Here is a 26,874-nt window from a genome sequence, read left to right as displayed (position 1 = left end):
TGTAAATATGTATATATATTATACATATACATATATATATATATATGAGAGGAAGCGAGAGAACTACAGTTCCGCTATAACACACAGAAGCACAAAAACAAACAAACAAACAAAGAAGAAAAACAAAAAAATAGAAAAACAAAAAAATTCCAAATAAAAGGCATAAACGAATTTATTTCCGTCGTTTTTTTTTTACGTGCATGTGCTGCGGTACTTCGCCAGACAAATACCACGGACACTTCAAGCGAGCGCAAGCAGTTGACAGAAGCATTCAACCCCGCATCCCCTCGCAAACGCACGTGCACGGACAGACTCACTCCACACCAGTTTGGGATTTTAAACTCACAAATTCCCTCTCAACACGCCCCACCAATTCGCGAATCACCATTGCGCTGTCGGCGATGTCAACCTCATCCTCTTGGCACTCCGAACTCTTCGGCGGTAAGAAATCGCCTGTCGCCTGTCGAGGAAGCAACCGTCCAGACGCCTCCCTCTCCCTTGGCCTGACCTTTTTCATTCGCTCCAGCAGCCCCAATACGGTGCGGAGCATCGACACCAGCTCTTTACCGAGCGAAACGACTCCCTTGCGAGCTACAGGGGAGTCTGGTGATAACGGGTATGGGCCAACCTCCACCACGGTGCCAGAGGACGGCACAAATCGCGTATTTTCTTCTGTTCCCCGCATGGGTGACGCTGGCGAGGGTGACTTCAAGTGAGGTGCAACGGCAAATCGACGTTGCCGTGGGGTGCTCCCGTGACGACTCGAATGGTGTGAACGTGTGGGAAGCATGCGTGCGTGGGAAGACAATGCATTCGGGCTCACTTCCTCTGAAACCGCTTGCAGATCCTCCACCAAAAACATGTTCTTCATCCCCAGTTTCGATGGCTGCCGGGTAGAGTACCTGGATGACGAGAACCGCCGATACGTTAGCTCCAGCAGCTGAGTGAATCCCCTTCGCATAAAACTGCTGTCGTTATGAGGGTGGCGGGCGTGGGACTCCCGCCTCTGCGGCGGCCGTACTGGTAACGTTCCGGGACTCTGGAGCGGAGCCTCCTGCAAGACCGAGTCCCCGGCGGCACCAGTCCTCGGGTTGTCGATGCTGCACCCCATAAAGGCGATGTAGCGGTTGTCAAGTGCAAAAGAGTCCACTGTTGGTGTAAATGTTGAAAGAAAATCATCCCGCAGCGGCCCCAACGTGGAGGAGCGCGGACAAGTCGATACCCTCTTTTCCCTCGATGCCGTAACGATGACGTCGGTCTTCCCGCTGTCTCCACCCTCCCGTTCCTCCGCCTCCCCTTTTTCGCCCGACGAAGCGGGTGAGGGGGAGGTGGAGGAGGCAAAAAAGGCATCCTCGTCAACGCGGAGCGGACTTCGCATCACACTTCCGGACTTTGTATGGGAGCGACGCGCGGGGTGGGACTCGTCGCCGTCGTCGTGACGGACTTTGGAGACGGGGGTCAGACTGAGATGTGCTGTCGCCCTGGCGGCGTCTCCTGCCTTCATTTGGTCACTGTCGTCGTCTTCCCCTTCCTCTTTTGCACCCTCGTCTACCGTGGAGTCGTCACCACCAAAGCAGGAGTCACAAAAATCAGCCTGCCGCCGCCTGTGGCAGCGGCAGAGTTGCTGGGATCTGCGACGCTCCAAATCCTCCGGCTCCTCAAATGCTACAAAGTTATTCAGCACCTGAAGCAGCTGGGCACGCTTCAAAGCCTTTAAGGCAGACTTCATGTCCTCATTCGTGGCCTCACTAAAAATGGTCATGTGTAGCAACTGACCTGCCGTGGCTCGCTTAGACGAATCCGGGTTAAGACACGCGGAGACAAACTCCACCACACTCGGAGGGCCATCGAACAATGGGGAAAGGTCAGGCGTGTCGTGGAGATTCGTGACGTACGCCAGCAGTCCTGCAGGACCGGTGATGTTTCTCAGGTGCGAAAAGGGTGGTTTATTTGTTGCCATTTCTAACGCTATGCATCCAAGGGACCAGATGTCACTTGGAAAACTGTAACCAATAAGAACCCCATCCTCGTCTCTATCGCTCGCAGACAAGCACTCTGGCGACATGTAAAGAGGGCTGCCTTGCATCTTGTACAACAATTCACCTTCCTGAACACGCCGCGCGGTACCAAAATCACCAATTTTTCCTCTTCCCTCCGCACTTAGTAGCACGTTCGCCGTCTTCAAGTCTCCATGAACATAATTCATGGAGTGAATATATGCCACGCCTTCCACCACATCACGTAGGAGGGATTGATACTCCTTGAAGTCTAACTTCCCCTTAGCCTTTAACAGCTGCTGTAAATTTCCACCGGCAGCATACTCCATAAAGACACGAATCACGTTTTCCCCTTTATTCTCCTCACAGTAAAAATAATGAATAATATTTGGGTGCCGCAGATTACACATGGCTGAAACCTCATTCACAAACTGGTCAATCTGGAGATTACGTCGTCCCAGCTTCATCTCCTTCACAGCCATCTTGCCGCCTGTTAACACCTCTGTTGCCTCATACACCTTACCAAACATGCCCTTCCCGAGTAGCTTTCCGCGTTGCCATGCCCCACGACTGTTCTTTGAAAGTGTCTCACGCGTCTGCGCTATACGTTCAGCCTCTAGTTTGTACTGCAAAATCATTTCCTCCGCCTTGCGAATGCAATGCAGGGCCTGTATAGGATTGCATGGCTTTTTAAGCGTCAGGAACCCGGCTGTTTGGTACGCCTTTGTGCTGGCCCTGTCCATGTCCACACCAGTGACCACAACCGCCATGCGCCGTGCCTTTTCACGCAACAGGGTGATGGGGTCAAGCGCGTTGTTGCCTTCCCCAAATATAGACTGATGTGGATCAATGAAAAGAATATCCACCACAGCAACCAACTGCTCAATATCGTCAAGGTTGTAGGCAGGGAGGACGGCATGCTTGCGTTCCCAGAGAAACCTGCATAGCATGTTTCGATGCGCCGGAACATCTTCCACAACCACCGTGGTAAATGTCCGCTTTCCAACGTGAAGGTGCCTGCCGCTCGTAATACTGAAACTTCCCACGGAGGGGGTCCCGCTCCCCTGCGTACCACTATCCGGATGGGTCAGACTCATCGAGGTATCGAGCGCCTGTACGTGATGCACCAAGGTGCCACCCAGTTTCTCTTGTGCAGGAACAAAAGGGACTATAAATAACACAGTCGTGTTGCCAGGCATAGACTCGATGAGCATAGTTCCACCCTGCCGCGCCATGGCCTCCTGCACGCGGTAAAGGTGTCTCGTCGCTTCAGTCACATACCCGTCGTGAAAGTCGTCCAGGAGTTCCACGGGAAACCCAGGGCCGTCGTCATGAAACTCAATCTCCAGAAACTCTGTGCCGTTACTCTCTGTGGGCCGCACGGTAATTGTCACCTGCGCCCTGTTAAGGTGCTGAGCGCAGTTACTCATCGCATACCGTAAGCATTCCGGCAAAGCCTTGGCGTTAAGGTACGCATTCTCGGCGTAAAGCCCCTCAAAGCGTTGACGGACAGCCACCCCGCTGGAGACACATTGGGTACCGTAGTCCATAATCACCTGCCCAATCATCTGCCGGATGTTCACCTCCCGCACATTCACCGTTGAGGCCATCATCGCACGGCAGGTAACGTCAAAACCACTAAGCACCGTCGCAACACGATGCAGACGATCTTCATAGCTGCACTCGCCATCGCGCAAGACGCCACTGATCTGGTCGATCAAAAGCTGCGACTTATCAAGTACCTGCTGCGATTCAAAGCTCTGTTCCTCGCCAACAACCAACACAATTTCCGCGGCGTCTTTGCCGTGAGAGACAATGGGGGGTACAACGCCAAGTTTAAGCTTCACCTTGGTTATGCCGTCCATTCGGGCGAAGGTGTAGACCTGACGATCCCCACAGCTTTTTTCGTCAAAAAAAGCCTCAGTATCGCCTGCATAGCGTCGTGCACCACAAATAGCTTCATGCATTGCCTTTTGATCCTTCGTCTCCAAAAGGAAGGAGCATACATGTTGACCAATGGCTTCCTCCGCGGTGTAGCCTGTGAGGCGTACCATCATCTCGTTCCAAAGCAGGATGGATCCATCTTCGCAGAGAGCAATCATCGCCAACAAGTTTTCGTGCAGTGGCATCAATGGGAAGCGAAACAGCACATGCGCTGAGGATGGTTCCGCCTCTGGATTGTTGACGGCACCCTCGATATATACCGCTGTACCATTTATTCGGTCCACACCAATACCCTTTTCCATAGAAAAGACTTTTTTCTTTGGTACAGGGAGCACAATCTCGCCGCACGCATCCACCTGATCCAGCAGCGTATTCTCCCGCTCTGCCTTGCTGGCCATGCGCTTGGAGCGTTTCGCCAGTACACTTAACTCGGCCTTGATTTGCGCATTTGCCTCGCCAAGGTAGTGCGTGTACTTGCCGCTGGTGGCAACGTACTCCTTCAGGTGGTCCTGAATGGGGCCTGTAATCAATTCAAAGTGCTTGCGTTTAATTTGGCCTGTCGTGACCTGTCGCGAAGTCGCAATAACATCCGCCACAGCGAGTTCGTTAAACAAAAACTCCAACTCCCCTATCACGTCGCCCTCGCAAAGCCGCAGAATCTCCCGCTTCTTGCCGCGATCTCGGGCCACAACCGACACCTCGCCCTCCACAATAAGGTGTAGCCACCTACCCGCTTCCCCAAATCGTATGATGTAGTCGTCCTGATAATATGTTTTTGTCACAATAGCCTCAGCGATTTGCATGCGATCATAATTTGAAAAGGCACTAAGAAATTTTACATTGCGCAGCAGCGCCTCATACTTACTCCGCTTATGCAGCGAGACAGCAAGTACAATATGCTGGTAGGTGAACTGATCAAGTGTATAGAGAACACAGTTGGTCACGCTTCGAACGGTTGCCACGCAGGTGGGAAGATTATACATCATCTCCATCTCGCCAAACGTGCTACCCTCAAGCAGCGTGTGCACCATTTTGCCTTTTTTAATCACCTCGCATGAGCCGCGCGTGAGAAGAAACAACTTTTCCACGGAAGGCCCATCCTGCTTCAGAATGTCTGTCCCAGCAGGGAAGGTTTCCCGCCTTAACGCGTGAACAATGATGGTCTGATCCTTGATGTCCATGTTACTGAAAAGGTGACACGACATGACACCGGCCCGGACGACGCACTCCTCCTCAGGAGACTTTGGCACGACCGGCGGGCGGTAGCCTTGTATGGCGTTCAGCGGCAGGGACTCCGCCGACACCGCCGCGCGCCGGCCGTGGTTAACCTGTGACTCCCTCCTGCATTCGGGAGAAGACGGCTGTGGGGACAATGAAAAAGGTCCCTCCGGGGCGGCAGTTTCCTTCATCGCCCCCTCCATTTTGCCCTCCTCGACGCGGTTTGCGACACTGTTCACGTTCTCAGCCGCCGCGGCCTCTCCCATCTGTTGTTGCTGCAGTAGCAGGGATCGCTCCCCCGGGTTTACAGAATTGAACTTGCTGTTAACAGGGGTGGTGGTGAACCCGCTCACAGAGGGGAGTCGTGACTCGCAGTTGAGCGAGAGCTTCGCCACCGCTGAGGAGGCAGACGAGAGAATGTTGTTCTCGCCGCTGCGGATTTCGGCGGTGGTGGAGGGATCCGACAGCCCTTGCCGCTCCGCCTCGAGAAGTTGAATCACCGCCACCAGCGAGCTCTCCTTCTCGACGGCGCCCACAAGGCACCGGATGTGCCTCCGTAGGCCTTCGATGGTTCCCTGCGGCGTCGCGATGATGGCATCAAACTCCGGCAGGGATGGTTCCGATTCGCTGCCTATCGCTTCTGAAGAGTGGAGAGAGGCACGCCACATTGCGTCCCCACCACGCTAAGCGAGAGGCCTGAAATCCCCGTCCTACGAACGATACTAGACCCAAATACGAAGTGTACTCTCCCCCCCTTCCTCCCACCCCCTTCACACTATACACGTCTGTATGTGTTTGTGTGTGTGTGTATGTTATCACCAGCGAGCGTCGCAAAATTCGTTAATGCCCTCGTTTCTTTTCGTTTCTGCTGACTTTTTATTCTTCTTCTCACCCCCTTTCCCCCCCCCTCCGTGCTACGTGTTTCTCCCAAAACGTTTGCCGTTCCGTTCGAGCTGCCTCCGTCACTTCTCTCCTGAACAAAAAAAAAGTGGCAACACTACAATTCCCCCCTCCCCCCGCAAATGGGGGAGTAAATGTCCCCTCAAAGCACCGACAAGTAATTCAATACGCGTGTCGAAGTATATATATATATATATACACACACGTGTGTATAATTGCACTCAATGCGGGAAACACGTCTTCGGATTTTCTTTTCTCTTTTTTTTTTCTCCTTTCCTCGTACGTGTACGTGTACGTGTGCGTGTGTGCCCCTCACTCAACGAACGGTGAGAATCTCTAGCGAAGAGGAGAGGCAACAGCGGTGAACTCAAAAACAAAAAGAGAAGAAATAAAAAAAAAAAAAAGAAACATGCTAGCTGCGAGAGCACATGCTGGTCCACAGTACAGGAGAAACAACCGCACAAAAAGCGCCTTCCCCCACCCTCGCAGCGACTTCGCTGGCGGCTGCCTCGGGAAGCGGGCGGATGCGGGTAGAAGGAACGGAATAGATTATTTTGTAAATGATAAAAAAAAAAAGCAAAAAACAAATAAACAAAGAACGAAGCAGTCAAACTGCATTATGCCTTCCAGTCATTCACGCCCCCGAACGCTAACAGCCAAAGTGTCCGTTGTTGCTGTTGCGTGCAAAGAAGACGCACGTTGCAGGTACAACGCGTCGCATGCCACTGCACTTAGTCGAAGAGACCGAAGCCCATGTCATCATCCTCCTCCTCCTCTTCTTCCTTCTTGGCCTCAGCGGCAGCAGCGGGGGCTGCACCGCCGGCGGCGGCAGCGGCGGCACCAGCGCCAGCAGGAGCAGCGGAAACGGCGGCGGCGCTCATCTTCGCCGCACCCTCCGCCACGAGGGTGGCAACGCTGCGGCCAGCGATGGATTCCAGGACAAATGCAAGGGACTCCCTCTCAACTGGGATAGCGCAGGCTTTGCAGATTTCCTCCACATCGGCAGCGCTTGGTGTCGGCTTGCTCAGCGATGCAAGAGCGTATGCGGCGAGGTACTTCATGGACATGGCTGGTGTAGCGCGAAAAGACTTCTTAGCTGCAAGTGTAGCAAGACCACCCCCCACCACCAAAAAAAAAAAGAAGAAAATATCAGAAGCAAACATAGAATAAAATCCGCTATTGGGAAAACGTCAGGTATCAGTCTAGTCACACCAAGCCGAAGCGACCAATAGCAGTAACACCACCACCACATGAATTCAAAAACCCATTACCGTAGCGCCTCTGGAGGCGGCATAAGGAAATACTCGATGAGGCTCATCGCATGCTCCTTCTCCTGCTGTAGTTGCTGACGCAGCGACTGCGAGGTGACAACGCCCTGAGGTGGTGGGACAATGTCCTTTTGAGACCCCGCTCGGTTTCCAGAGGTGGCACGGTTCAGGACGCCTGGTCGCACAAGCAACACATCACTAAAGAGCTTCGCCACAATCCTAGGAGTGAGCTGATTGCCGCGGGCATTCACAGGCCGCAACAGGAAAGCAAGCAAAGCGCACACGTAGATCCAAACGTTGGCATGCTGCGGGGGAAGTTGTTGCTGCACAAACACAAGGGGTGCTCTGCCTCCCGCCTTCCCGGCCGCAATGGCCGCCGCGTACAACGCAAACGGCACCACCGGCTCCTGCAGCGACTGAAGAAAGGTAATAAAGCAGGTAGCCACAGACTGAATGTCAAACTCGGCAGGCAGCGGTTCACAGCGGGTGTCAAGATGTTGCATAATTGCTGTGCAGGCCTCTGCAGATCCGTTCTCGGTGAAGAGATCTGGGTGGCGCGCCCCACGCTCGTAAATAGCCTCGCTAAGAAACCAAAGTTCCTTCGGTAACTGCGGTCGAACCACCTTGCGCAGCTGTTCCAAGTCTTCTTTGAGCCCATAGGCGGTGATACACACTTCATTCCCTAAAAGTGAGATGTTCTCCAGGCTGTTACCGTATACGCTCGGCAGAATTGTACTTTTGCACTCCACCAGGTGCACAGGCCCCTGACTGACAAACACCAACAGCATGGATGAAAGGTTCAGTTGACCATGACCTTCAAACGGACGCCAACGACTCATCCACCACATGCAGCGCGGGTGCAGTTGGCACTCCACCACCACCTCCTTTGTCTCCCCAGGGAGGATGGAGAAGTTGCTTGGGTACACCCGCAGCCACGCCCCCTCACTGACATCCTGATTACGCTGCCGGAACACCTTTACCAGGGCCACGCAGTCCCCCGCGTTACTGATGGTCAATACATTTCGGGCCCCGCAATCGTAAAACTTTTGAACCCCAAAGTCCAGTACGGCAGGGGTTATACTCGTCTTTGCGCTGCTAGAACGGTCCAATCCCACCTGTGTGATGCGGTCTCGCAGGGATTGCGTAACACTCTTTTTCTTTTCCTCAACCTCGCAACGTATCGGAAGCCGCAGCAGCGCCTGTACGGGTTTGTGGTCACTACTGACAATATCTACTATTGCCTGCAGACTTTCCACACAAATCAGCTTCTGGTGGGACTTGCGTTTTGTCCATGTAACAATACGATCCGTGTAGCTTGGGACACGCTGCTTCTCACTCGTGTCGTAGACATTCATCCCAATGTCATAGCGGTAAGTTGGGGGAAACGTCGGTGTGAGATCCATGAACCCCCACCACGGTGAGTGCGAATTGGCTAACTCTGAGACCAGTTCATCGTGCATCAGCAGCCGTGTGACATCGCGGCGCAGAGACAGTTCTACCGCCTCCTCGTAACTCAGGTTCACCCGGTAGTTAAGGTCCCCAGCGACGATGACGATATCATGATCATGCGGACGCAGTTCCGGGCTTTGATCCATGTACTCAGGCGGAATATACCCGTCCCCTATAGCAGCAACCAACGCCTGCCGCTTCTGCGCATTAAAATCCATGCACTCAAATATAGTACTCGCATCTGCATTACGTTTCAGGACGTTGTTGTGTCCTGCAGCTAAGTGTACGTTTATAAGACATAGACTTGTGCGGTACAACACAAAGCGCAAACCAATGGCACCTTTATTTCCCATGCTACCCAGTGCTCCTGTCGCAACTGTCATAAGCGACATGTCTTGCATGTGGGGAAGTAGCTGACGTCGTAGGTAGACGCATAACAGGAGACCAACAAGTTGCTTAGGTGGAAAGGCGTAATATGGCTTGTTGCTTACCGTATGAAGGTCTGCGCCTACCGCGGCGTGCAACCCCATAATCCACGGTGTTGCCGCCTCAGTTTCCTCCTTTAACATGGCGGATGCCCCCATGTCAACCTCCTGAAGGCTTACCATGACGAGATCCACGGGCCTGTTGGCGTCCTCCGCCATTTTCAGTGAGATGAGGGTGGACAAGTTTGCGGGTGGCTTCTTGCAGGCCACGTTGAACGTGACAAGGCAGACCATAAGCTCCTGCTGCTCTGTGTATAGATTCTCATAGTGCTGCAGCTCCTGCTGTACCCATGCCTCCTCCGGTGAGAGTGGGTTGCCATCCTTGCCAACAGCACGGCTCTTTACAGAGGCAAAAACATCTTCCATGCGATCATGCTCCACATCAAAGGCTGCAGGGAGGCCTGGAATAATCGCTACCATTGTTTTGTATTCCTTGTTTTTTTTTTTCACTTGCAGGATCTCGGCGCACTTCTGTAGCTCTCCCCCGCCCTGATAATGCTTCCCCACCACTGATCGACCCTCTTACTACTGTGGCCGCAGCCAACCCCAATCCCCTGAATGCGTCGTGCACCGCAAGTGGCACACGTAAAATGTGCAAGCAAGCCAAAAGAGGGAGCATCAGGTAGTGCAGCAATCACAGGAAAAAGTGAATGCGATATCCGTGTGAATGGAGCCTCAATGTACCAAATACATTGAAAGATGATACACTTGCAGTACGTCTATTGCAGCATGTAGAGCCCGCGCTGGCACCCACCAACATGAGGAATATATATAATTTTTAAAAAAAAAAAAAAAAAACAAACAAAAAACATCAAAGAAGAAAAAAAAAAAAAAAAAAGTACGTAATGACGACTTACATTAAAAGTGTGTTATTGCTATTATGCTGGAACCAAATACGTTCCACAAAATCCTAGTGAGAAGCTGCATATGAACAATTGAATTGCAACTCTCCCACCGCTGAACAGAGACCTGCGAGTGGCAAAGCCCGCGCCTGCTCATTTGGCTATTCCTACACACGCCATCCACTCGTCTACAACCTCGTTCTTCGGCTGCTCCCTACACTGGCAGGGCAGAGGGTGATGAGTGTGACAATGAAAGCAGCGGCGGTCACGAGAATGCCATAGCGTCTTTCTTTTATCATTTAAATTATTTTTCGTCTCCATTCTTTTCATTGGGACGTCATAACAGCAGGGTAAAACAAAGAAAAAAAAACGTTTTTGTAGTTAAAGAAATATACATGATTAATCTTAGAATTTGGTGCTTGTTAACGATTGCAGTAGAGAACGGCCTGACCCAGCCTACTCGCGCAGCGTCTGGGTCATGATGCTCAGTGCCGTACCAATTGATCCACCAGTGAGGATGGCAATGCCAAGCATCGTCCCAGCCACAAAGCGCTGGCCTGTAGTCGTCAGACCTTCCGAAATAGGCCCAAAGGTTAGCGTGAGAACACCAACAAAGCCATTCGACAGACCAAAAATCACCATCATGATATAGTTAAAGGTAAACCCCGGGATGTAGTGGTACGACGACATGAGAAGGAGCGGGATGAAGATGACACGGGCAAAGGACGCAGCCACCACCATCCAGCGTGCAGGCCACAAGCACTTCAGTGAAGGAGCAAAACGACCAATCACGTCTGTAAAATTGAAGATGGCGACGGCGACCGTTCCATACCAGTAATCCGAAGAATCCACCGAGACCACAATCGTTGGGAAGAGGTAGAGGGTAACGAAGAAGTTGAAGCCACACGCAATGAGCATCGGGTACACGTGCTTCAACACGTACAATATGTCCGTATTCGCGAGAAGTCCAGCATCATCGTCACCACCCGCGTGTGGATCCCTCACAACATCTCTCTCTTCGGTATCAGGAGATGTGTCGTGATTAGATTTCGGCGTTTGCGCGTTTTTACCGTCTTCAGTTTTATGCTGGGCCCCACTCAGGGAATCCGTGCAACGCCGAGCAAACGGGACCCACTGAATCAGGGCTAACAGAACGAAGGTGACACCATGCATGCCCACCACTAACCCATAGAAAATCTTGGATTGAGTGCGAATCCCATCGTAGTTTTCAGGGAGAGCTGCCTTTACAATGAGTTGTAGGACGGACGTCAACACCCCGGCCACGCCGATACCACCCATTAAGGTTATCATGAAACGGGAAGGAAACGCCCCGAACAAGCCGTATGCTGTTGTTTCGAACACCGATTTTCCAAGTGCTGAGGTAAAACCTGCAATCACAATAGTGGCGATGGCCCCTCCCTCCGATGCGCCGACAGCCGGCACCACCATCAGGACGGCAATCTCCAACCACAGGATGCACAGTGCCGACAGCATACGCAACCGCAGTGGAAGACGACGGAATGATTTGCTTAGAGTTAAGGGTTCCACGATTAGTGATGTGACCAAGACAATCATTGTGTAATACGTCAGAGAATTGTCCCAGAAGTTTTTGTGGACTGACACTGCATCGGGGTCTTGCATCACGTATTGATAGTAATTCATAACGTATAAGGGAGCAGAAAAAATGGCATTAATGGGCAGTAGCATGGAGACACCGCAGAAGAAGGCGGTGGCATAGGTATATGCCCTTCCAAATCGTTCGGAGTCCAAGAACATTGTTGTCCGTTGTTGTTTTGCCGCGTACGTCAGCCCGTATAGTAAAAAAAAACTACATAAACACACACACAAAAAAAAAAAAAGGAAGAGGCATGTCGTGTCAAGATGTGCGCGGAGGAGTCTTCATGACAGAGAAGAGAAACAGTAACATTCCTACCCGTTTTCTCCAGAAGAGGCAGATGAGCTTAAGAAGAGGGATAAAATCAAAAGAAAGAAGGATATATATATATATATATTATGTACGCAAATCCCTCCCCAGCCTGTTGCAGAAGAACCGATCCGCCCGCACCGCACTTCCGCCTCACCGGGCCTCTGATGCAGTGAAAAATAACCCCCGCCTCATGCTCCTTTTGCTTCGTGTGCGTTCACCCATCTCTACTTCTTGGCGGTGGGTTTCAAAACGCCCTCTTCCACCATAGCCGGCACTTCAACAGACAGCCACGGCCCCAGGCCCAGCGCAAGCGCGTGGCTGATGCCAAAGTATGGGACATTCCGTGCCCACAGTGGGAAGAAATGCGTTGTCATGCATATTTTGCCTCCGCGGTACATTTTAACCGTTTTGCCCTCCAGTTCGGGTAGGGCGATCTCCGGTGGGGCCTGCGGATACGTCACGGCGAGATCAAAGCTCACCTTAAACTCATACTTCTCGTTCTTGTAGTACGTCCAACAGGTACCGTACCACCGGGTGCCGGCCTCATTGCTCTCCAGCTGAAACCAGTGGTTGTCACTCGCCTTGTTGTTCTCCACGTACTGGATAAGGGACATGTACTCCTCCTTCAGGCGCTGCGTCCACTTCTCATTGTCGCGTGGACCTGCCTTCGTCTTGAGCAGTGGAATACGGGAGACACTCTCCTTCACTGCGGGTTCCATCGCCTCTCTTCTTTGCTCTCTGCTTCTCTCCGCCACACTTTTTGTTGTTGTTGTCTCCAGCACGTGTGTAATGTGAATTCCCCGTGCTCTTTTGCCGCCACTCACCACCGACGTGCGAAGGAGGAAGGGAAGCGAGAAAAGACAAAGAGGGTGGGAGTAAAGACGCAAAACAAACCAAACTGCGCCCACGCACACGCAAAAAAAAAAAAAAAGAGTGGAAAGAAACAAGGAAGGCAGATCGAAGAAGAAAGCGGGTCGCAGCGGCTTCTGCGTCACAACCACAGGCAAGCGGAAAGGAGCTCCACGAGCCATAAGCGTCAACAAGTGTTAATCTTTTTCTTCTTTCCTTGTTTGGTTCCGCAACGGCTCTTGCCTCTTCACCCCCTCCAGAGAGAAGAGGAGGAGGTGGTGAAGTCGCAGAAGCAAGAAGAAGACACAAAGAATAGGCACGCGCGGAAAAAGAAGAGCCACCGAAATAATATGATACAGATAACACCATCCGTAGTATTATTATCACTATTCGCATCGGCACACGCGTGTGCCGATCCACGTTTACTGAGACTTCCCAGTCGCTCTCTCTCTCTCTCTCTCTGTGTGTGTGTGTGTGTGTGTATGCATGAATAAACAAATATATTCTACACACTGAAGCCACCAAGCCCCCCCCTTTTTTTTCCCTCTTCTTCTTCTGCGGTTGCGCATGCAAGAGAAATATTAAATATATGATTTCTTACTGTGATACAACCTGCCCCATTCCACGGGCCGCCTGCCCGGCTGCCGTGACGACGGTCGTCAAGACACAACCCTGCCTCACCCACCCGTTTCTCACCCTCTCTTCAGCCGTCGCCACCATCACATGAAGCGCTTAAACTTGAACCACCCACCAAGGCTGCTCCCCACCGCCACCATCAGCGCAATACAATACATGTGACCATGTTTATCTTCAATAAGCGGCAGGTGAGTAAAGTTCATGCCATAGATAGAAGCCACAAAGCTAAGCGGGATGAAGAAGGCGCTAAAAATGGTCAACACCCGCATGAGTTCATTGAGTTGGTAGGAAGAGAGTTGAAAAAGAAGCTGCAGGCCTGAATCCGCGCTGTTGAGCAGCTCTTCTGACAAGGATCGTACATGGGCGATATCCTGCTGTACGTCTTGAAATTGTACATCGTTGGGCATGACGGGAAGAGCACCACACACATGACTGTAGGCGTCACCAAGGAGACTCAGTGTTCGCGTGTACACAGATGCACGACGCTTGATGTGGTAGATTTGGCGCGCCAGCGTCGATCGATGACCCTCTGAGGAGAAGAGGCTTCCCTCATACCCGTCAAACTCCACAATGCATCGAGTGAGGGCGGTGTTAAACGTATCCACAGCCTCCTTCACAAGCAGACTCAAGAGGAACGTCTTACTCTCCTCTTTCATTAGTTGCGTCCAATCCTGTTTAATCTTCTCCACAAAGACACAATGCAGGCGGTGAATCGTGATTACACGTTTATCGGTCACAAAAATGGTTAGACGGTTGGTAAGGTCCTGAAAACCATCCATGGAGGCCTTCGCTGCATCTTCGGCGTAGCGAACTACCAGACAGTGACACCCACGCATCACAGTTGTCTGCGGCAGCAGCATCGGTTCCAGCGCGTCACTGACAAGCGTCTCATGTGTGCCGAGGTCAATCAACACCTCTGAGAGGGCGTCACGGTACTCGTCAAGGGAAGCCGTGGGGTGCGCCGTGATGTCCACCCAACTCCAGGCATTATCTGAGCAGGAAAGAAACGATATCAGCAGTTTAGGTGACACACGGCGAAGGCCAACGGCCTCTTTTGCCGCTGCAGCCGAAGCGGCAGAGAAACTCATGCGAGGCCCATCGCTATCCGTACTCGCCTTTGCGAAGCCGCCACCCATTGCAGTCACCAAAAACGCCTTGATACGCTGATTGCGTTGCGCCTCATACTTGCAAAAGGCCAAAGGAAGACCATCATCCAGTGAAGACGCTGGTGCTGGCACTATAAAGTGCGTGGTGGTGGTGGTTGTTGTCGTCGCCCCACCGTGTTCACCACGCGCAGGCTCAGATGCGGCTTGCGACGTGTGGGCTGCAGTGTCGCCTGCGCTGCTCATGCGACGCGACTCCGTTGATGCATGTGTCATTCCTTCCCTTTCACCAGATGTTGCCGTCAATTTATTTGCTGCCGGCTCGACTCCGCCCCTTTGCTCCACCTCCCCAGTGAGTCCGGGAAAGAACCATCGCGGCACACGTTTCCTGGGCGGTGGGGTACGTGAAACTGCCACAATGCCCTCGTCACCAGGCGAAGAGGAGGGATAAAGTGCCAAAGCGGAAAAAAGGGTACCCAAGTCGTCAGCATGCTTCTCAAAGGAGTTGTACTCCTGGTGCGGATAGACGCCGCTCCCTGCCACATCCGTACGCACGGAAGCCGCCGGCGTATGCATCAGATGCCGACCCCAGTCTGGTCGAAGGGCTCGCGTGACGCCACCGCCGCCACCGCCCTGCACCACGAATGAACGAACAAATGCCCACCGCGAAAACACGCAGCCCCGCAGAGCTGCGGGTGATGTCAGCATTTTATTTGCCCGTGACAACAGTTCCCAACTTCTTCGTTATGTACCTGCATGCAATGTGTGTGTGTGTGTGTGTGTGCGTGTGCGTGTGCGTGTGTATGGAAGTGTAACACAAGGAGTGAGAGAAATGAAACACATTGCGGAGGTGCGCATGTGCGCATGCATAAAAAACATTAAACGCCTCTTCAAGTCGCCCCCCCCCCCATTTGTTTTCCCCCATATACGCATGATCGTCCTCATTGACAACGCAGCGCCACTGCAAAACCCTCCACCTGCCCAACTACCGAGCGACAGTCGCAAAACACGCATGTGTCTTAGGCTGCCTTACCCGATACTGACGCAACCACAGCCTTCTCCAGCGTCTCGTCGAGTCCACCTCGTTTAGTGCTGTAGAAATCATCCATGTCCCGTGACATGGGGCGGTAAAAAAACTTGACAGGTTCAGGTAGAATATCACTCTGCTGCTGCACTATCTTGTCCACGTTAAGCTTCACACGCTCGTACCCGTGATCGCGCCACACAGGCTCCACACGCACCATGTACTCACACAGACGTGCCGCTATAACTTCCACCACAAGCGACTTGAGACATATTTCCCCTAGCAACATCAAATGCGGTGAAAACGTGTAACCGGCGGGGTGCTCTTCACCTGGCAGTGTCAACCACCGAAGCTGGCCTAGAAGCTGTCGAACAAAGACCGCTTTCCTTGAGAAGGCCTCCTCTTCCATGTCAGCCGCACTGCGACTGCTTGTTCCCGCTGCCGGATTTCGTTGTTGCCGCTGCTGCTGCTGCTGCTGCAGCGGGGTTTCAATCGCCTGCTGCACAAAGCCGTGCGACGCGGAAGAATGAACCGCAATACCCCCCAGACCCAATGCAGCGGGGGAGGTTGCTTTGTAATCCGCCTTCAAGGCAACCTTGTCCAGGGTGTAAAAGCCGCATAAATCATAGACCGTCTCCATGTTGTACGCACACGTGACAAAGTCCACCAGGTTCGAGTAGTCTTGAATGTGACCATTGGGGTAAATGCGCATGAAGGGGCCGAGGATGTACCGATGCAGCACCAAGGCCCCCTGATGATCCATCCCACGCATACCACCCTGCATGCGGTTTAAATAGGTGTCTCGTGGCTCCCCAAAGTGAAGCATCTTTTCCCCCTCCAGTGTGACAAGCATGGCGTAGAGTTCATTGCGGTGCTCTCGCTCGTAGCCGCTGTAGTACCCCTGGTAGTTCCCCACAGGGAGCCCCAACTCATCCAGAAAAACGGCAAGGACCTCCTCTGGGTTCCACCGGCGTGGAAACTCCATCATCTGCGTGTAGTGCATGTCCATCAAGGCGTGGTCCTTGCGCCCGTGATGATTGACCCAGAGCGCTACAGGCTCCTTGCAGAGGTCGCACCACTCCGGGTTGCGGAACACCCAGTTGCGCTTCTGCACAAAGCCATTGACGATCGACCAGATCGGGACGTGACCGCCCTCCGTTGCGTAAGGCGAGGGAATGTTAGCCGAACCAACGGGTGGGTTTTGCACGGCCTGCTGGAGTCGGCGCAGTGTCTTCCGATGCATCCGGATAAGTTAACTGTGGCACCCTCCGTTCCTGCTTCGCTTCGCTTTGTCTTTCTAGTCCTCGCTGCCCGCGCCGCCTTGATCCCTCACACTCCCCCGCGCTGCTTCTACGCAACGCCGGGAAGACTTCCTGGCCAAGCTCAGCTTCCCCACCTCTCACCGCACGCGTGGGTGCAAATGGTGCATACACGTCAACGCACCGCAGAAGGCGTCACAAGGAGAAAAAGAAGAATAACAACAATAAAAAAAGTGACAAGTTTCGTCAGTAGCAGCAACAACCAACAAAACACAACAACAACAACATTCAGGTGTCACAAGCACACACACACACACCCAGCGGAAGACGCGACAACGCACAAACACCACGGGTATGCACTCTCATGGACTTGCCTCGGCGGTGGAACTCCACCAGAGCACGCAAGCGGAGTCTCAACCACTTCCGTCCATGCCATTACCCCCTTCCCTAATTTTCCCGCCACAGATGGGGTTGCTCACCATTTGGTGGAACAAAAGAGGCACCAAAAGCCAAAAATTGTAGACATCGAAGTAGTGGCTATAGAATCAGGTGCAAGTAGAAAGACGGCGGCCATGGCGATAGGGGAGGGGAAAGAAGAAAGGAAGGACGAAGGGAAGAATGAGGAACGGCATCCACCTGCGTTGTCACCCCACACACAGTCCCGCAGCGGTGAACCCGCCTCCACAACACGTCAACCACACACAAGAAATATAAGTAGAGAGAAAACAAGGAAGGAAGACACACACACACACACACACACACACACATACATACATACATACATACATACATACATAGATCAAGAGCGAAAGGGGGAATTGTGTTTGTTCGGGTGTTCGCTTGTACGAGACCCGTTAATGGCACGAATGCACTGTACATCAAAAAGCAACACGTGTCTTTTCAGGCTCCCATAGCCTGGAGGGTGTTGACCACACGTTTTCGCTTGGCTTTCTTCAAAACCTTGCGTCGTTTGAGAACAAGTCGCCATTGTCGCTGAATCACGATGGCGCAAAGTTCAATGTAGCGGTCAATCACACAATCTTGACTGGCACGAAATCGCAAAAAGCATTGCACCGTAACCACCCCTAGTAATTGCTTACGGCGTGTCCCCTCGTCGACGCCGAACCGCATTGGATGGCGACGGTAAATACCCTTCATAATCACCGCGGCCACCTCGGGTGGAACTGGCTGCGCCTCTGAAGGAATGGATTTACCACCCATGGCTGAGAAGGACAGCAACAAACTGCTCGCGACGTTGGCAATGTGGGGGTTGGCCAACCCAACTTTGTTGCCGTCAAGCAGCTCAGCTCGACGGTGATGGATCAACTGCCCCTCTCGCACCATTTGTAGTTTTTTGGCAAACCACTGCCGAAACCGGCACCCCCGCGCGCAACGTTGAATCAGTAACACGGCATTCACCTTCACCCTTTGCCGCTGCTGAATCTCCTCCTTTTCTTGCAGCCATAACTCCTCCTGCTCACGGCGCTGCACCGCCTCTGCCTCTTGGCGTTTCCGCAGCACTCGCAGTAGCTCGGAGAGCTTCACCTGCTCCAGCGGTGTCATAAATTCGCCCCAACGTCGAGCCTCTGCCATACGAGCCTCCCAAGCGGCAACAACATCGCCCGACACGCGCTCCGGTGAAAGAGGAAAGACACTCGAGCAAAATGACATACTTTGTGAGAGGTCGAAGGCCATCGGTTTCTCAGTGGTGCTTCCGATGCGACCTGCACCGTCAACACACTGTTGTGAGTGAGCCCATGGAACACCAAACGCCTCCATAAACTTCAACCTACCGGTCGCGTAACTTATGTAGGTGCGTGTTTCCTCTTCCCAGTATTTAATCGCCCTGTTCAGGTGATTCCGAAAGACCCGCACAATCACCCTGCATGCAATGTTTTCCTGAATCCGTCGAAGCCGCGCAGTGCGCGTCGGGGGCTGTTTAAAACGTATTGTACTAGGAATATTGTAGAGTTTGAACGCGCCTGACGCCACCGGGGAGAGGCTAATTTGCATCTGACGCTGATAATCTGGTGATTCCTGCAAACTCTCCAGTGGTAAAGAGGACAGACTACTCCCAACCGTCGTCGTTAAGGGCATCTCAGCTGATGTCGTTCTCCACCCAAGAGGCGCCACACCAAACCCATTTCCCGTGTCATCGGGGCCCGTATCCTCCGAGTAAATGTCGTCATTTGCAACCTGTTGATCCACCTTGTATCCAAGGCGCATCGCCACTGTTGACATCTTCCGACGTACTAACCAGCAACGGACGTTTCGTTGAATGATAATGGCACTCTTTCCACGCAGAACCATGCTATTCAAATACTCTTCCACGGCGGCGGACCGACGACTGCGCTCACGTTTGGCCAAAAACCGCCGGCATGCACACTGCAGCCGAACAGTTGCCAGATGAAATGGAAGGCTCATTTCAAGCGCTGCAGCATCCATGAGCACCAAATCGGAGCAGCGACGAATCTCCTCCAAGGAGAGAGGCATCGCCACTGCATGATCCCTCCCACCTTCCTGGCCTGCATGCGCGTCCGAAACCCTCGTCCCGCCCTTCTCTTTTTGCCCTACAACAACAAACTGTGTTTCGGGTGTGAGTGACAAAGGCTGCAACGCAGTGCTGGACATGTTCTGACGGCCCACACCACCCTCAGTTAATGGGTGAGAAGATCCCGGCAAAAACACCGAGATGTGTGAAGGTAATGTGACACTGCCAAATTGCTTTAGGTTCTTCTCCTGTTCCACACGTGCCGCGGTTCGACGCGTCACCATCGCGTGTACAATGGGAAACGCCACGCACGTTGATGAGTTCAGCCGTGCAAGCCGCAATTCTAGCATTGAAGGCATCACATCAATGTAGCGTGGCGCCGTGCGGGTAATGGACGACGAGCTACTGAATGTTGGTTTTCCAACGCCAGGGGAAAACATTTTGTCTCCATCCCTACCTTCGCCTATGACCAAACTTGTCCCATGATGCCCACGGGATGCCAATCCCGACTCAGATAGGTGTGAAGTGTTGTGTTCTAACTCAGTTGGTTGTAAGGCACATTCCGTTGAAAAAGCAACATCATCAGAGGTATCTGTTTTCCCCAACGAAGTCGCATTTGCGCTAGCCGCGGCTAATGACAAGCAATCGCTTCTGACGGCACCACTGACACTTAGAAAGCTTCTGGAGTCTAGCGTGTTGGTAGCCGAAAGCCGGCAGACCTCGGGGATGGAGGGGCCAGCTGTTACAAAGCTATCCAACACCACAGCGGGGTGGCGTCGTCGCGCCTTCCACACAGCAGGATCCTCCAGAAGCACAACCTGCTCGTGGGGTTTAAAGAGGTCACGTTGCTTTCCCACCTTACGACGTATGGCACGCATAGAGAGTCGAAGTTCACTACGTTTTTCCTTGTAGTGGTTGTATATATCTTCCACCTTCGCTTTTGCGTCCAGCGAAAGGCACGGGTAGAAATCACTTGCCTTTAAAGACTCCTTCCTGATGTGGCACGTCAACGCACTGGACCCCGCCTCCACGACCTCGGCGGAACGGCTCTGTAACAAATCCATGGTCCCCAAGGTGTTATTCATCTCACAACTCTGGTGATTAGAGTGCTCAAGTGTTTTGGACAGGGACAGGATCGGGGAATTGAGGCGTTGAAGTCGCTTCGGCAACAACGTATCCTTGCCCCTTGTGCTGCGAATGGAGAAGGAACTCTGAGACGATGTTCCAAGACGCCAAACCCCTGAGAATGCATCTCTATCCTCCCCTTTACCTGCTCCTCTCTTCCCGTTCCCCAGTCTGCTATCGGTTCGAGGTGCAGAGAGTTGTTCCGGCCCCTCACGTTGTGGTTGTTGCTCGTCTTGTTGAAGGAAGAGGGGTGAGGGCCCCGTCATCGCCTGCATCGCGGCCATGGAACGCTGCTGCGCCTCCGTTGCAGTCTTGATTGCAATGGCTGTCCTCACGACGCGCGAGTCCACACTCCCCCTAGAGCGGGGCTCCACCTCTCCAGAGAGCTGCGGTGCAGTGTTCACTCCTGCCGACAGCGGTCGTACGTGTTTTCCGTGCACGAATGCTTTGTACTGCCACACCGCTTTTTCAGGCAGCGGTGCGTTGCTCGCTGCGACGTCCAAGGTTTCCAACAGCAAGTGCTGTGGAACACCTGTGCTCGACGCGGACTCGCCGCCGCGTGTGAGATCCACAGGCCGGTCTTCCTCCGCTGACAACACGGCTGCTTGCGACAAGGCATCGCCGAGTCTCACGCCACTTTCTAGTGGCACTGAAGAGTACGTCACGTGTGGCGAGCTCCCCCAGCGCCTTGAGGGGACGTCTGAGAAGCCATCGACGCCCACGCTCGTGCGGCCACAAAAAAATGGCTTCGTTTCTGTCACAAGTGGCGGTAGAACGGGTGGCACTTTCCATCGATTGCACCGCGTGAGTCGGCCAAACGAGATCCCGCGCTCCGGTGGCGTGGGTGGCCGCCGCTCCCCACCCACGGCGGTGTTACGTGTGCCGCCACGTGCCCCCTCCTCAACGCCGGCGCGAAGCAGTTTGTTCATGTAGTACTGCGTATCCCGACCCTTGAACTTCATGCGGGCCTCCTCGCACTGCTTCTGCAGCTGTAAAGTGCGCACATGGAGGGCGTCCATCAGCGAACGATCCTCCCCAACAGCGCGCGAAATAACTTTCCTGTGACTACCACTACCACCGAGCTTTCCACTGCTCGCCCCGACATGTTCCTCCTGTAGAACATTTTGACAGAGATCAAGGCAGCGGCGCAACTCGGGAAAACGGCCCTCCAACAATAGTAGCTGGGCCACAACATGGGCACTTTTCACCCAGTTATACACCAGGTAGATAATGTCATCATCGCTTTTTGTATCATCGTCGTAGCACTGCTGCAGTTCCCGCAGCTGCAATTTGATGGAGTCTAACTCCATGGCCTAACAGAAAACTTCCGCCAAAGGGCCGGGGGACGCGCAGCCCACAAACACCTCCAACGTTTGACGTTGCCTCCGTCCGTATAGAGCCTTCAAAATAAAATTACTCACGCAGAGGGAAAAAGTTGTTTTTTTTTTCCAAAAAAAAAAAAAAAAGAAACATCGTCAGTAAAGTCAAGATAAATACGCATGCACACACACACATAACACAGCGGTGACACAAAAGACTTACCAGCAGAGATGCAGTTAAAATGCCAATGATAGTAGAGAGGGATAAAGAGAAAAAAAAAAGAAGCGGGAGGGGGGGCAATAAACTCGCTACCAGCACCACCACTAGTTTTACCGTGTCTCCCAGTACATGCATCTGTATTTGTTGCAGCTATTTTTCGCGTCTTTCGTATTAACACACACACACACAAATAAATTAATAATAAGCCAGCAGTAGCGCGTTGCTTTTGTTCCCCGCCTTGTCGTCATTGCTGATTTTTTTATTTATTTTTATGTTGGTTCTGGGTAGTGTCATTAGCAGTATTTTTCTGTGTAATTTCTTTTTTGAGGGGTGCATGGGAGGCCGAGTTCGTTTTTATCCTCCTCAGCGACGTGCGCATGCCCAGCCACCGTCCCACAGACAAGTGAAAAGAGAAAACCGCGTGGAAAGCATTCCACCCCCCCCCCCCCTCCTCCCCCTCTTCCCCACCACCACCTCATTTCTATTTTTATGAAACTCTATGGGTGACTCTTGTTTTTAATAATAAAAAACATTGTTTTTTTTTTACAATTTTCTATTCGTTCCTCGCCTGTTAGTTGATTCCTGCTATTCAGCCCCGACGGATTCACACGGAGACGTTCTGTTGTGTATGACCCCCCTCCCTTTCTCCCTTCCAGCCAGCCACAGGCGACATGTGCCCACCTGAAACCCGGCTCGCCCGCCTTGACGGCCCCGGCGGTCCTTCCCTCACCATGCCCTGCAATGCCTGCTGCCTTTTAGTTGGGGTGTGACGCAACAAGAGGCAGCGGGAGGGAATTGTAGAGGCGAATCCGAGCCTCAAAACAGGAACCACGGCAACCGCGAAATGACACGTGCTACTTGCTGAGAAGCGGCATCCAACAGCAGCTTCTGCACACCCTTCGCCCGCGCCGCCCTCTTTGCGGCCTTTACGTGTGCCACCACCGCCGCTGCGCTGCTACTGCCGCCGCCACCGTCAGTGTGGGGTCGCTTGCTCGGCGGTGGGGGAGTGTACTTTCGCACCTTTACCCGCATTGGGACCCCTCTACCCCCAGCGGAGGGGGCATTAGGCTCCTCCACCTCCAGTCGCGGCTGCTGCAAGGCTCGGTTAAGTTCCCCTGTAGACGGGTGCCCCCGTCGCTCCTTGAGAATGGACGCCACCGCCGCCTTCTCGTACTCCTCAAAGGCGCGGTCGAAGCGGTCGAGCTCGTTTAGCCAAAGCTGCACCGGCGTTGTCTTTTTAAGTTTCTCGATGCGTTTCTCAATATCTATAATCTTGCGACCGAGGTTTTCGAGACTCGTCCTTGTGTAGAACATGATGGGTTTGCGCAGCACATAGTCATAGCCATCGTCCACACGCACCATGCCCAGCTTGCAGCAGGTCTTCACCAGACTTTCATCTGTGGCATTGACAAAGTCAATTTTTCCACTGCGGAAGTGGTTCACAAACGTTAACGTTGATTTCTCCCGTGCGAGTTCGGCCTCGAGAAGCCCCAAGTTGCGCTGGCGTCTTTTCTTGTAAAGATCCAGGCGGCGGTCGTAGTGCCACTGCAGCACAGGTGCCAAGTCACCTTCCAAAGGGGTGAGAACACCGTTTGGAGAAAAGACCGTCCCATTGATGTAGACACGCTGAATCAACATGAGCTCGCTCTCGCACTCTGCGTACGTCGTTATGGCACCCCTCGTGAGTTCCAGATCAATGTCAACGTGGTTTGCGCCAGAGTAGTCGGCAATGCGCTGCACGACATCCTTCGACGCGAGGTGCGAGATGTGGCCGCGGAAGGCCTCAATGCTAAGCGTCCACGGCAACTCTGTCACGTGCACACGACCATCGAGGTAGTAATTGTAACTTCCAGCCGCGATGAATTCCCCTTCTGGGCCTCGACGTATTTCACCCTGGTAGCCGACGGCCCAAGGCACAAGCCGCCGCACGACAACCTTGGCACTCTCACCATTGATCATACTGCGCACGGCTGCTGAAACATCAAGTGGGTGAAACGGGGGGATATTAGATGCGAAACCAAACCCAATACCAACACTCCCGTTACACAACAGCAGCGGAATGATTGGAACGTAGTGGTTTGGCTCCACCTGCTGCCCCTCCTCTACAACGTAGTCCAAGAGAGACTCATCCTCGCTAGGGAAAAGTATCCGTGCAAAACTAGAAAGTTTTGTAAAGATGTAGCGAGGAGCCGCGTGGTCATTGCCCATCTGCTGACGCGAACCAAATTGACCCTCCGGAACGAGTAGGTTAATATTGTTGCCACCGGTAAAATTCTGAGCCATCTTAATAATCGTTTCTTGCAGGGACATTTCGCCGTGGTGGAAGGCAGAGGCCTCTGAAATGTAACCCGACAGCTGCGCCACTTTGGCAGCCTCATTACTTGAGCGACGCAAGAGCGCCCACAAAATTTTCCGTTGTGAGGGCTTTAATCCATCCACCGCGTGTGCTAAGGCGCGGGCATTGCCGGCAAGGGCAAAATGCACCATCTCCTTGTGAACAAAATCGGATAACGTGAGTGTCTTTTTGCTGCGATCAATGTCCACCTCCCCACTGTAGGCATTTGCTTTTGTCATCCAATCCTTGCGCCACTCCACCTCCTGCGAGTCAAACACGCTGTCGAGCAACTTGTGATCATTGCGATCCATCAGAAGCCGCATGGTGTGTTTGTCCATGTCCTTAAAGTACTCCTTCCCCTCCGCCGTGGTGGATGTACCGAGACCTTTATAGTACTTTGCCGTGTAGGGTACGTTTCCATGCGTCTTCTGCCATTTATGAAACTCCTTCAGACTGAAGAATGAGTAGGTGGACTTGTCTCTCAGCCGCACCTTCACAATGGGCGTGGAAAAGATGGAGATGAAGCCCGGGTTGCGGATAAGCAGCGAGGGCCACAATGACTCAAAGGCGTTGATGACAAGCCCCTTAATGTGCGATCCATCCGCGTCCTGGTCGGTCATTAGGAGTAAGCGCTGGTAGCGCAGTTCGTCGGCACCCTTGTAGACCTTCCCCAGCTCAAGTCCAAGGGCACAGAAGAGCTCCTGCAACTCCTTACAGTTTTTAAGGCGTCTAAGGTTTTTATTCCGTACGTTTAACAGTTTACCACGCAGTGGGTAAACCCCTATGTAGCGTTTCTGGTCACTTGTCAGAGAGTTCTGCGCGAGCGCCTTCGCAGAGTCTCCCTCCGTGACGATGAGGGTGCGAACGCATTTTGGGTCCCGACGTGTCGTGGTGGCGTCCACTAATTTTGTAATGGAAGAGATAAGGGACTTGCTGCTCATGCGTCGCCCGGCACCCATCTCTTTGTTCAGCTCCTCCGCGAGTTGCCCCGTCATGGTGTTCACGTGTGCCTCGAGAAACGGCATGCGCAGCAGAAACTCCGTAAGCTCTTGCCTTGGTACTCGCGGCATCGTCGGAGCGGAGACGAGGCGCGCTTTGTTCTGCGAGTCAAACCTCGGCTGCACCTGCACAAGAAACACGAGGATGGTAAAGTGCCGCAGAACACGATTTGTGTCAATCACCTTGTTTTCTTTCTTGAGCGCCCGCTCAACGTACTCCAGGGAGGACTGTAGGATGTCCTGCGCCGCGTTGCAGTGGGTGCCGCCATTGTGCGTCACAACACCGTTCACCACACTAAAGATGCGACGGATGCCAGCAGTAAGAGAGGGTACAAACGCGATGGCGCCATTGCGACTCTCGTACACAAACGGCGCCGGCGGCCTTTCCCCACCTGCGATTGGGGTGCTGTACAGCACGGCGTAGTCGTGAAAGGACTTAAAGCCGAACGGGACACCATTTAGTGAGATTTCAATGTTTGGGAACATGGCGGCCAAATCCATGACGCGCTTGTGAAGCACCCGCTTCATGTCATGTGAAATTTTGTTCTCCTTCAAGCCGAAGCGTTCGTAATCTGGCAGAAACTTCACACGCGTTACATTCTTCTCCCTTGGATCGCCGTTCGACACACGCGGAGCCGTCGCCTTACGCATGTGATCCTGCCAAGTCATGTGAAACTCCCTCCCTTTCGTCCGGCAGAAGACGGAGAAGCGGTGGGACAAAATGTTTGTAAGCTTCGCACCATAGCCGTGTCGTCCCGCAACGGTGGATTGACTCGCATCGTCGTAATTGGAGCTGGTAAGGAGGTGACCAAACACCATCTCGGGGATGTAGAGTTTGTGCTCCTTGCTGCGTACAATAGGAATACCGGCGCCGTCGTTCTCGATGGTAATTTCCCCGTACTCGGTGATGTGGACGCGAATGTACGTCATGCGAGCGCTTTTGTTCGCAAGGTTGTCGGAGGCGTTGAGGAGAATCTCATCCACAATCTTCAGCAGGCCGTGGTTGAGCTTCACTGGCTCCCACACCATCCGTTCCTTGTCGTGATCGAAGACAAACATCGCCGTAGAGATCGTCTCCACGCTGCCGACGTACATTTCCGGCCGTACGAGGACATGATCGATGGGGGTGAGTTTCTTGTACCTGGCAGCCTCCGCCATTTGCCCCGGCGCACGCAGACCTCAACGCAAATACGTCGCTGTTTCCAAAAATAAACCACCGACAGGCAGCGGCGGCGGCAGCAGCAGCCACTTTGTCTATGGGCACCAACAATTACGTATGTCTATGTGTGATGCTGGTGGGTTACGCTCCAGCTACCCACGTAAACACGCTGAGTCTATTCTTTTTTTCTTCTTCCGCGTGTTACGTATGATGCCAAGTGGAATAAATGAATTAGGGTTTATTAATACCAAAGAAAGGAATAAAAAAGTCCACCTAAATACACTGTCCACTTATGCTGCTTATATATATATATATATATATATATA

At 52.9% G+C, this 26,874-nt stretch overlaps 9 protein-coding genes across 9 annotated transcripts, besides 19 other annotated features; all 9 read right to left on the bottom strand.

Moving 5' to 3' along the window:
• Positions 1-46: part of a microsatellite that runs on past the window's edge.
• A 32-nt stretch (positions 47-78) lies between these two features.
• Positions 79-147: a microsatellite.
• A 166-nt stretch (positions 148-313) lies between these two features.
• Positions 314-5,827, bottom strand: TraAM80_03021 (putative protein kinase; the record flags this gene model as incomplete). The annotated part of the gene is made up of 1 exon (XM_029380004.1): positions 314-5,827. The coding sequence occupies one exon, from the start codon at positions 5,825-5,827 to the stop codon at positions 314-316; it is 5,514 nt and encodes a 1,837-aa protein (XP_029240137.1).
• Positions 5,828-5,942: 115 nt separating this feature from the next.
• Positions 5,943-5,972: a microsatellite.
• A 267-nt stretch (positions 5,973-6,239) lies between these two features.
• Positions 6,240-6,257: a microsatellite.
• Positions 6,258-6,428: 171 nt separating this feature from the next.
• Positions 6,429-6,467: a microsatellite.
• Positions 6,468-6,624: 157 nt separating this feature from the next.
• Positions 6,625-6,672: a microsatellite.
• Positions 6,673-6,790: 118 nt separating this feature from the next.
• Positions 6,791-7,126, bottom strand: TraAM80_03020 (60S acidic ribosomal protein P2; the record flags this gene model as incomplete). The annotated part of the gene is made up of 1 exon (XM_029380003.1): positions 6,791-7,126. The coding sequence occupies one exon, from the start codon at positions 7,124-7,126 to the stop codon at positions 6,791-6,793; it is 336 nt and encodes a 111-aa protein (XP_029240136.1).
• A 200-nt stretch (positions 7,127-7,326) lies between these two features.
• On the bottom strand, positions 7,327-9,681 carry TraAM80_03019 (putative inositol/phosphatidylinositol phosphatase; the record flags this gene model as incomplete). Its single annotated transcript, XM_029380002.1, has 1 exon — positions 7,327-9,681. One exon carries the CDS (start codon positions 9,679-9,681, stop codon positions 7,327-7,329), a length of 2,355 nt encoding a protein of 784 aa, XP_029240135.1.
• A 360-nt stretch (positions 9,682-10,041) lies between these two features.
• Positions 10,042-10,099: a microsatellite.
• A 460-nt stretch (positions 10,100-10,559) lies between these two features.
• On the bottom strand, positions 10,560-11,879 carry TraAM80_03018 (nucleobase transporter; the record flags this gene model as incomplete). The annotated part of the gene is made up of 1 exon (XM_029380001.1): positions 10,560-11,879. One exon carries the CDS (start codon positions 11,877-11,879, stop codon positions 10,560-10,562), a length of 1,320 nt encoding a protein of 439 aa, XP_029240134.1.
• Positions 11,880-11,922: 43 nt separating this feature from the next.
• Positions 11,923-11,962: a microsatellite.
• A 135-nt stretch (positions 11,963-12,097) lies between these two features.
• Positions 12,098-12,121: a microsatellite.
• A 133-nt stretch (positions 12,122-12,254) lies between these two features.
• On the bottom strand, positions 12,255-12,749 carry TraAM80_03017 (ufm1-conjugating enzyme 1; the record flags this gene model as incomplete). Its single annotated transcript, XM_029380000.1, has 1 exon — positions 12,255-12,749. The coding sequence occupies one exon, from the start codon at positions 12,747-12,749 to the stop codon at positions 12,255-12,257; it is 495 nt and encodes a 164-aa protein (XP_029240133.1).
• A 569-nt stretch (positions 12,750-13,318) lies between these two features.
• Positions 13,319-13,341: a microsatellite.
• Positions 13,341-13,364: a microsatellite.
• Positions 13,365-13,598: 234 nt separating this feature from the next.
• On the bottom strand, positions 13,599-15,326 carry TraAM80_03016 (putative magnesium and cobalt transport protein; the record flags this gene model as incomplete). The annotated part of the gene is made up of 1 exon (XM_029379999.1): positions 13,599-15,326. The coding sequence occupies one exon, from the start codon at positions 15,324-15,326 to the stop codon at positions 13,599-13,601; it is 1,728 nt and encodes a 575-aa protein (XP_029240132.1).
• A 54-nt stretch (positions 15,327-15,380) lies between these two features.
• Positions 15,381-15,421: a microsatellite.
• Positions 15,422-15,637: 216 nt separating this feature from the next.
• Positions 15,638-16,885, bottom strand: TraAM80_03015 (uncharacterized protein; the record flags this gene model as incomplete). Its single annotated transcript, XM_029379998.1, has 1 exon — positions 15,638-16,885. The coding sequence occupies one exon, from the start codon at positions 16,883-16,885 to the stop codon at positions 15,638-15,640; it is 1,248 nt and encodes a 415-aa protein (XP_029240131.1).
• A 269-nt stretch (positions 16,886-17,154) lies between these two features.
• Positions 17,155-17,188: a microsatellite.
• Positions 17,189-17,197: 9 nt separating this feature from the next.
• Positions 17,198-17,251: a microsatellite.
• Positions 17,252-17,639: 388 nt separating this feature from the next.
• Positions 17,640-17,665: a microsatellite.
• Positions 17,666-17,698: a microsatellite.
• Positions 17,699-17,801: 103 nt separating this feature from the next.
• Positions 17,802-21,827, bottom strand: TraAM80_03014 (uncharacterized protein; the record flags this gene model as incomplete). The annotated part of the gene is made up of 1 exon (XM_029379997.1): positions 17,802-21,827. The coding sequence occupies one exon, from the start codon at positions 21,825-21,827 to the stop codon at positions 17,802-17,804; it is 4,026 nt and encodes a 1,341-aa protein (XP_029240130.1).
• Positions 21,828-21,967: 140 nt separating this feature from the next.
• Positions 21,968-21,987: a microsatellite.
• Positions 21,988-22,489: 502 nt separating this feature from the next.
• Positions 22,490-22,531: a sequence feature (G-rich).
• Positions 22,532-22,872: 341 nt separating this feature from the next.
• Positions 22,873-26,547, bottom strand: TraAM80_03013 (topoisomerase; the record flags this gene model as incomplete). Its single annotated transcript, XM_029379996.1, has 1 exon — positions 22,873-26,547. One exon carries the CDS (start codon positions 26,545-26,547, stop codon positions 22,873-22,875), a length of 3,675 nt encoding a protein of 1,224 aa, XP_029240129.1.
• Positions 26,548-26,848: 301 nt separating this feature from the next.
• Positions 26,849-26,874: a microsatellite.

This window comes from Trypanosoma rangeli (assembly GCF_003719475.1).
Source record: "Trypanosoma rangeli strain AM80 chromosome Unknown Tra_15.4_contig_00074, whole genome shotgun sequence".
NCBI lineage: Eukaryota > Euglenozoa > Kinetoplastea > Trypanosomatida > Trypanosomatidae > Trypanosoma > Trypanosoma rangeli.
The sequence above is the reverse complement of the archived record's forward strand: the minus strand, read 5'-3'. Positions and strand labels throughout refer to the sequence as shown.